This window comes from Ctenocephalides felis, unplaced genomic scaffold, assembly GCF_003426905.1.
Source record: "Ctenocephalides felis isolate EL2017-DRISC unplaced genomic scaffold, ASM342690v1 CF-g0.4_SCAFFOLD_00845, whole genome shotgun sequence".
In the NCBI taxonomy this organism is placed as follows: domain Eukaryota; kingdom Metazoa; phylum Arthropoda; class Insecta; order Siphonaptera; family Pulicidae; genus Ctenocephalides; species Ctenocephalides felis.
In genome coordinates this window covers 17,417,026-17,425,666 of record NW_020536999.1, presented here as the reverse complement: position 1 = coordinate 17,425,666, position 8,641 = coordinate 17,417,026, and the positions used below count along the sequence as shown (strand labels likewise).

At 29.1% G+C, this 8,641-nt stretch overlaps 1 protein-coding gene across 1 annotated transcript in view; it reads left to right on the top strand.

The window, feature by feature from the left end:
* The window catches only part of LOC113371967 (Y+L amino acid transporter 2-like), an 83,123-nt gene extending 75,880 nt beyond the window's left edge, over positions 1-7,243 (top strand). Inside the window, exons 2-10 of the mRNA XM_026612361.1 lie at positions 3,653-3,922; positions 3,990-4,236; positions 4,314-4,439; positions 5,500-5,593; positions 5,734-5,948; positions 6,116-6,345; positions 6,440-6,692; positions 6,931-6,992; positions 7,062-7,243. Of these exons, the coding sequence (XP_026468146.1) occupies positions 3,683-3,922; positions 3,990-4,236; positions 4,314-4,439; positions 5,500-5,593; positions 5,734-5,948; positions 6,116-6,345; positions 6,440-6,692; positions 6,931-6,992; positions 7,062-7,064 (1,470 nt within the window). The 5' untranslated portion in view covers positions 3,653-3,682 and the 3' untranslated portion in view covers positions 7,065-7,243. The remainder of the gene's footprint in view (positions 1-3,652; positions 3,923-3,989; positions 4,237-4,313; positions 4,440-5,499; positions 5,594-5,733; positions 5,949-6,115; positions 6,346-6,439; positions 6,693-6,930; positions 6,993-7,061) is intronic.
* Positions 7,244-8,641: the final 1,398 nt, after the last annotated feature.

Below are 8,641 nucleotides of genomic sequence, written 5' to 3'. Positions count from 1 at the left end.
TTGTATGGTAAATCAGCATTTTGATGGAATGGTAGTTCTCCAGTTTGTTGGTTAAGCAATTAACCAGTTCAGTTGCTTGTTAATAATTCTGATGGTTTGGTATTTAATCAATTTGATTGCTTGACAATTTAGCTGTTGAATAGATTGATAATTTATCAGTTGACTGAATTACTAATTTACCAATTTGATGGTTTGATAATTCAACTAAGCTGTTCAATGGTTTGATGGATTTGATGATTGGACAGGTAGATGGTTTGGTAATTGAATAGGTAATACCAGTGACTTTGTAAGGCAGTTAAGGGATTATTGTAACAGGGGTAAAGTAGTAGCAGATATTTTTCAATAAGATCTCAAAATAATATTAAAATAATTCCTTGTCTTGATTGAACATATAAAAACCCCCATATGATATTGTCAGAGCTACTATTCCACAAGTCGACGCAGTATACAAAACTGTGCGGGTGCGTCATTTTTTAAATTTGTTTCCCATTATTATTATCGACTATTTTTAAATTTATGCGATGGTTGGACCGGCCGTGGTCCCGTGGTAAGAACGTGGGCTAGCAAATCCTAGTCCCGGGTTCGAATCCAACCTCGGTCGGTTCGGTATCAAAAGCAGCTTGATACCAAATTTCACTTGAAATCATAGATTTCAAATATGATTTCAAGTGAAAATGGCCTTTCGTGGGCAAAGCTGTAGTGGCAACACGCCACTTGGAAGTAAAGAGGGTACTAAGATGGTATCGCTTTGAAATACAAAAAGGAAGTCGAATTTGTATCCCTATACAACAGAAAAATGTAAAGGCTCTGACATCGTGCAACCATGATTGAGTGCATTTTCAACTCAACCCACGGACCTGCCCTTGGAAGAAATATTCGTAAAGAAAAATGTAATAAACAGTAAAAATATGTAAAGAAAAAGTAAAATATATATGTAGTATGTAAGATAAAAAGAAAAAAATAATTAGTAATAAAGTTTTTAAAAAAAAAAAAAAATGGAGGCCAAGCAACCACTGAGATTTTAGTTCAAATTTTGTCTTAAGTATTACCTGATACCAAGCTGTCATTTTTTTTTCTTAAATTTATCGGAATTTGTTTGCAAATAAGGATAGATCTACCAACCATTGCTATAAAAATAGTTAAATTCAAAATATTAAATAACGAAATGTTAAACTGTGTAACCAGAAAGGACAACTATTTATTTGTCTTCCTACTATGATAGCCACATTGCTATTCATACATTTTGCCGTACTAAAAATTCGTATTCGTCTACAAGAGTCTCAACAAGACGGAAGAATTATTAAGTGTCAAAGACTAGACATAAATTATCCTGATATTGTCCTTGACCTTACCAAAAATTGCCATTACCATACATCTGTATATATCTGTTACAAGGCAATTTAATTTGTACCGAATAAATTTCTTATCAAAACATGTGACATTTGATACTGGGGCACATACACATAAATATAATAATGATGATGATAAATAAGTGCTGATGTAAATATCATTATTAGACTAATGTGATCGTTTTATTTATACAGAGATGCTCTAAAAATAGATATTTACACTTTGTTGAAAAATAGGGATTAGAGATACCAGAAAATACTCGAAAGACTTCAAATTCAGAGAAACTAGACATACATACTCACACACACACATATATCCATTTTTTCTAAGGTATGCCAAAATGTTCAGAAACTTTCGAAACGTGAAGATATGCAAGAATTTTAATTTTCGATTTTTTTAGCGATTACTATAACTACCCTACGGGAAGTTCATAATTTTTTCTAAAGATTTTTATAATATTTTTTTTCTGACAATTTTGGAAAAGCGACGTTTATGAAAATTTAAAAAGAAAATATATAATAAAAAGATTCTGAATTAGAACTGTTTACATTACAAGAATTAGAGAAACTGCAGTAAGGATTTCATACAAACCATAATGTTTGCACTTTTTTGGCGATTCTTAATTTTTTGGCAGTTTTGTGTAAAATACAGTAGTTTATAAAAAAATATAATATTGGTTATTTAATTACTAATGATTCTTGCACAATCACAATATTTTATTGGAACTTTTTATGTATTTTTTTCCTTTAGGTAACCTTTATTATTAGTTCTAATATTATTAATAATCAAGTACTACTTCTTGATTAAATATATCAACACGTGTTATATTCATTCATCATTTTAAAAAAATATGTACTTCACTAATTAATTACAGAAATATTGATTCAACTAATTGCTATAAAACGATGTTTTATTTCCGTATCAACACACTTTAATTATCTTACTGGAATAATTTGTGAAAAAATATGATAAAAATAGATTGTTTTATGTAATTGATACTTTTATAAAATATTCATGTAGGTAACTTAAAAATTATTTAATTAAAATGATAAAATTTAATTAAAATGATAAACTTATAAACTTATTAAATTAAATGAATTGAGTTCAAGTTCTAGTACTGAAATATAATTGGTAGTGCTTATTTCATAATTAATTTAAATATATAGAAATTATCATTACAAATAAACAATGTGTGATTAAGATCATATCAAATACATATTACATTTACGACAATAAATCATTTTACAGTAAATATCAATTTGAATAATGCTAATTAGGCTAGTTACATTGTTAAAATATAAATTACCCGAAGCTTTTTCAAATTTATTTTAAAAACAATTAAAGTAATAATATAAATAAAAAATTGTGGCCCATAATTTTATAAATAAATTAAGAACGCGTTAAGACAAAACATTCAGGGGCCAATTCTCCGGTAGTCAGATTGTTATGGCAAGGCTATGTTATGCCTCTTTCTTGGTGTTAAAAACTGAGAAAATGCTGGGTAGTTGCTGTGCAGCTAGACGTATTAGAATTAAAACCTAACCTATATAACGCACTAACGACGAAAAAATGCTATAGTAATTGCATCTCAATAGAAAATTAACTTCTAATACACAAGACAATTATTAAACCAATATGGTTTTACGGTCTACAACTGTGGGGTGCGGCCAGTAAATCAAACATAACTATTCTACAGAGGTTCCATAGCAAAATTTTGAAAGAAATCGTGAACGCTCCAAAATATGTCCCAAATTGATTAATACATCGAATTTTCCGAATTCCAACTGTAGAAGAAGGAATTTATCATTACTGCACCAAAAACAACTAGTCTCAAAAAATAATCTGCAATGATTTACTACAACAAAACACAAAATATCTAAGAAGGTGCTGAAAATTAGTTGAATGTATCGTATGTATAGCTTGCTAAGTACAATCAAACAAAAAAAAGTAATTGCATCTTTGTCATGAGCTTGACTGACCAGCAAATTCAAAGCATTTTTACCAACAACAAAGTTTTTAGTACCAAGAAAGTATTTAGGAGCAACGCTATGTTTTGACCTATTTTACCGGAGAATTGGTCACTTAAATTGTTTTTATTGTAAAACAATATTTTACATATTATTGTATTCTACTCACCACTTCAGCAATAGTCTGGCTAAAAAAAATTGCATTGGGCCTTACTTGATTTTGAAACAAAATTTCTTAACATGTCTTGACCTAGCACTATCAATTAAAAAAAGAATCAAATGCAAAACTTATTTCTTATACTCTATTAATTTTGACTTTATTATTTTTCCTTCAGAAATCCTGATAACGTAAACACGCCATCAAAATGGAAGACGAAGAAGTCACTAAATCGCTCAAAGAGAAAGAGGCGACTCCGATCAAAAGCACAGACGAAGATGGGGACATCCAGCTCAAAGCCAAAATGAGTCTTCTCAATGGTATCACAGTTATTGTTGGTTCCATTATTGGTTCTGGTATTTTCGTATCGCCAACTGGAGTCCTCAAATACACTGGAAGTGTCAACATGTCGCTAGTAGTATGGACGATATCTGGATTGTTCTCCATGGTAAGCAGAATAGACAATGATCATTGGTCAGTTTACCCCATGATTCTAATATCTATTTTTTATCTAGGTAGGTGCATATTGCTATGCAGAATTGGGTACCATGATAACAAAGTCAGGAGCGGATTACGCGTACATCATGGAGACATTCGGACCATTCATGGCTTTCATCAGGCTTTGGATCGAATGCATGATAGTCCGGCCCTGTTCTCAGGCTATTGTAGCTTTAACTTTTAGTGTTTATATTTTAAAACCATTCTTCCCAGAGTGCCAACCACCTGATGATTCTGTGAGGATGTTGGCAGTTTGCTGTATATGTAAGGACATAATATTTATGAAGGAAGTTTTATTAAGTATTAAGATCAAATTCAACATGTGTGATTTATTTTTCTAGTGATTTTGGCATTTATAAACTGCTGGGACGTAAAATGGGCCACAAATGTGCAGGACATATTTACTTATGCTAAACTATTGGCTCTTTTCATTATTATAGCTGCTGGAATTTATCAGCTATTCACAGGTAAATCAAACAACGAACTATGATTGAAGTAAAACTTCTTTAGGCGCGACTAGGGTGTAAATCCGTACAAATGCAACGGAAATGCGTTACGCCCGAACTGTACGCCATTCGCTCTCGATGAGATTATTTCAATATGGGTCGATTGTGATTAGCCGTCGTGTATGTGAATAAAGATCTGTCGTTGTATGTATGTACCGGTATCAACGTTGTATGCGTACCGATATCAACAAGAAAATCGGTATAGATAAATAAACATTTTAAAGTTACATCGTAGTACAAATCTTGATTTAATGAAAAATGCCTAAATCAAAAGAATATTTTACCCTGTTTCTTGTAAATAATAAGACAAATCAAGCATTTTGGGCCGTGTACTAAACGTAAGATTATTGATTTGAAGTTATTTCTATATTTTTTAGGCAAGACAGATATTACAGATGTTTAAAGAATGATATTATATCGCTAGCAAAAAAGTAAAAAAATTAAAGGAGTCAATGAATGTATGTTAATTTTAATTACATGAAGTTCATCAAACACGATTACATGATGAGTGAAGTTGCGAAAACAATATTTGTTTAGGCGTTGTTTAACATAATCCACTGTGTGAACGAATATTATAGAATTCATTAATCAGCAATTATTCATTTTTCTAATGAAAGTTTAATTCTAAATGCTAATTACAATGACAAACCGATCATGTCATATTAGAAGTATGACTTTAATTATATTATTGTTTTTAAATATTATACACATTTTTTATGCTTTTATGAATATATAATTTATAATTTATCATTATATAAATGGGCATAATGGTTGACACTAATAAATGTGTGCATCACGAGTGTTACCAAAATTCTAATAAACATTATTCAAAATTGTTACATGATGTATTTATTTTTAACTTAAATGCCATCTTGTACAATAGCAAATAAGTTTTACTTCAATTGCATGTGAACCTTACGCGCACTCTTTTTTTATTATTCCATTAATAATATAAAGTTTTTCATCACTACAACAGAACTGTACTCGCCAATTTTAATAATTTCTTGATGAATATTTACAGGTCACACAGAACATTTCACATTTGATAATACAACGTCTGATGTAACATCCCTGGCTCTTTCATTTTATTCTGGATTATTTGCTTATAACGGCTGGTAAGTGGATATTTTCAACAACCTCCTAACAATGCAAGTCAGAAGCTTTTTATACAATTGTACCAAAATATTTCACCTTGGTGTATTCCTCTTGCCTCAATTTTTAGTATCTTAAGTTTGATCAACAATTTCTTTCCCAGGAACTACCTCAATTTCATCATTGAAGAACTGAAAGATCCAATAAAAAATCTGCCAAGAGCCATTGCCATTTCTTGTACTCTAGTCACATTTGTCTACGTTTTGGCCAATGTAGCTTTTTACACAACCTTGTCTCCAGAAGAAGTTTTGGGATCAGAAGCTGTTGCAGTCACTTTTGCTGATCGGCTATTCGGAGTGGTTGCCTGGACAATTCCTGGTAAGGGAAAAATGATAAACTATACAAATTTATTTGTCATGACAATTGGAATTGGTATATTTAGATTATCTGATGCATGATATTAGATCACAAATTCAAATGACTAAATTCTTATTTTTGACGATATTTTGGATAAGTAATTTTCTAATTATCTATGTTTTACCTAGTTTTCGTGGCCTTATCAACTTTTGGAGCCGTCAACGGAATTCTTCTGACATCATCCAGATTGTTTTATGCAGGAGCATGCGAAGGTCAAATGCCTGAAATTTTGACAATGATCCAAACATCCAGGTTGACACCAACTCCTGCAGTTTTGGCCATGGCTTTGCTTTCAATGCTCTATTTGACTGTCTCTGATATATTTGCATTGATCAACTATGTTGGCTTTGCTACTTGGGTAAGAAGACCAAAATATTGCTGGTCATTGTATTGAACTTGGCATTCATTAGTGGAATTATATTTAAATTCATGATTCATAATTTTTATTTTAGTTAAGTATTGGTGTAGCTGTATTATGTCTGCCCTGGTTGCGGTATGCCCAGCCAAATCTTCCAAGGCCCATCAGGGTGCCCTTGATTTTCCCAGTAGTATATTTAGTTGCAAGTCTTTTTGTGACTATTGTGCCAATGATTGCAAGTCCTGTGGAAACTGGATATGGTTGTTTGATGATTTTGACTGCCGTTCCTGTTTATTTGATCTTCATTGCTTGGAAGAATAAGCCTTACTTCTTCCAGAAGGGCATGTGTAAGTAGTAATTGATCAATCAATAAAGTTCTAATCAACTGATCAGTTAATCAATGGATATTGTCATTTTCTAAAATTATTTTTTATATTCGACATTTGGTATGAAATTTTCTGGTGATGTAACAAATGATTAATTGAACACTGTGAAATATTTTTGAATATCTGAAATTTTATAAAAATCACTTGCAAAATATAGTACGTAAATTTCTAAAATGAGACCAATTTATTACTTTTTCAGGTACTATGACGAAAACGCTGCAAAAGTTAATAATGGTAGTAAGACCAAAAGCACAAACCAAGGTACGATATTTATATTATTTTTATTTTTACCAAATATTTTCCATAACTATGAAGTATTTTCTTTTACAGTAAATCATCTGATTTTTCTTAATCACCAACAAGCCAAACAAATGTGATAAAACTCCATTCCAAACTTGCCGAAAATTTTAAAAAGTATTTAAAATAATCTACATCCAAAAACTGCATAAGAAAATGGTACGTGTACATAATTACCGTAGATTAATTGATTTTTATTAAAATTCTTATTTATCGATTAGTTTTAATTATACATAAAATTAGTTCTGAAAGTTTTTATATAATATATAAATTTTATTACTTATTTCGTGTTAAATTTACATAAAATTATTGATTTAATTTATTTCCGAAATATATTTAAGAATATTGTACAAAAAGACAATAATATGAAGACCATTTTGTAATATTCAGTAGAGAAAAATCGTAAAGTTTAATAATTCTATATTGTTAAATGAACTTTGTTGTTGATTGCTTGAAATTATTAAATCGAGCAAATTGTTGTTTATATGTATGTTCTGCCTAAATGTATGGTAAACATAATTGTTTATATGTATATTTTGCCTAAATGTATAATAAACAAGAACAACTGAACATATCTGCAAGTATTAAATTGATATTGATATCAACATTTGGTTTTATTTAGAAAAAATTAAAAAAGGCAGTTATTTTACTGCCAGATTTTAACGTATTTAATATTTTTATTAATATAAATAATAATACGTATTTGCATTTAAAAATTATGTGTAATTCGTCCAAATATAAAATAAGACGTGTAAATCAGATGGGAAACAAGTTTTTTATTCGTAATAAACCATATCAAACAGTTGTTCTATGAATTTTCCAAATTTTCCATAATTTTGAAAACAAATATTATCCGGGCCGTCTAAAAACAAGATTTGAATATTGCACCACGATTTTTTATCCCTCTGGTCACGATTATATTTAAATATCTATTTATTAAATTTGTATTATTTCTTCACAATTTTTAACATTTTCTACAATTTGATATTTAAAAATCAAGAATTCACAATAAGCTCATTTACAATTTTTTACATTTTACATATCTGAACTTTTATATATTTTCCTGAGGCGTTGTCAATTTATTTTTTCTACTAATTTACAAATTGATACATTTCTTGAGCAAAAATTGTATATAACTTTTTTTGTTATAAGTTTTTGTTAGTAAGTAAATATTCTAATTATTAAATAATCAACTGATAAATTAATATAATATTTATTTTCACAATTTTACATTTTTTATATTTGACACAGTGGAAAAGTTCAATTTTAACAGATAAATACTGAGAGTTATATTTTTTAATAATAAAATACACTTAGTTCGTGCATTTGATATTAATTAATATTATTAGAGTAGTGCAAGTCACAAAAATAAAATTCTCTATTTTTTAAATTAAAACTAAAATTATATACACATTAAAATACACATATTTACATTTTCTTTAAATACTACTAATTATTACTAAATATTAAAATTATTAATTTCAATATGATTGTTAATAAACAATTTGTCTACAACGTTATTTTAGGTTTGATTAAATTTATAAATTAAAATTGATTAAATTTTTAAATTAAAAATATTTATTTATTATTTTTGAAAATTGGTGCAACAGTGA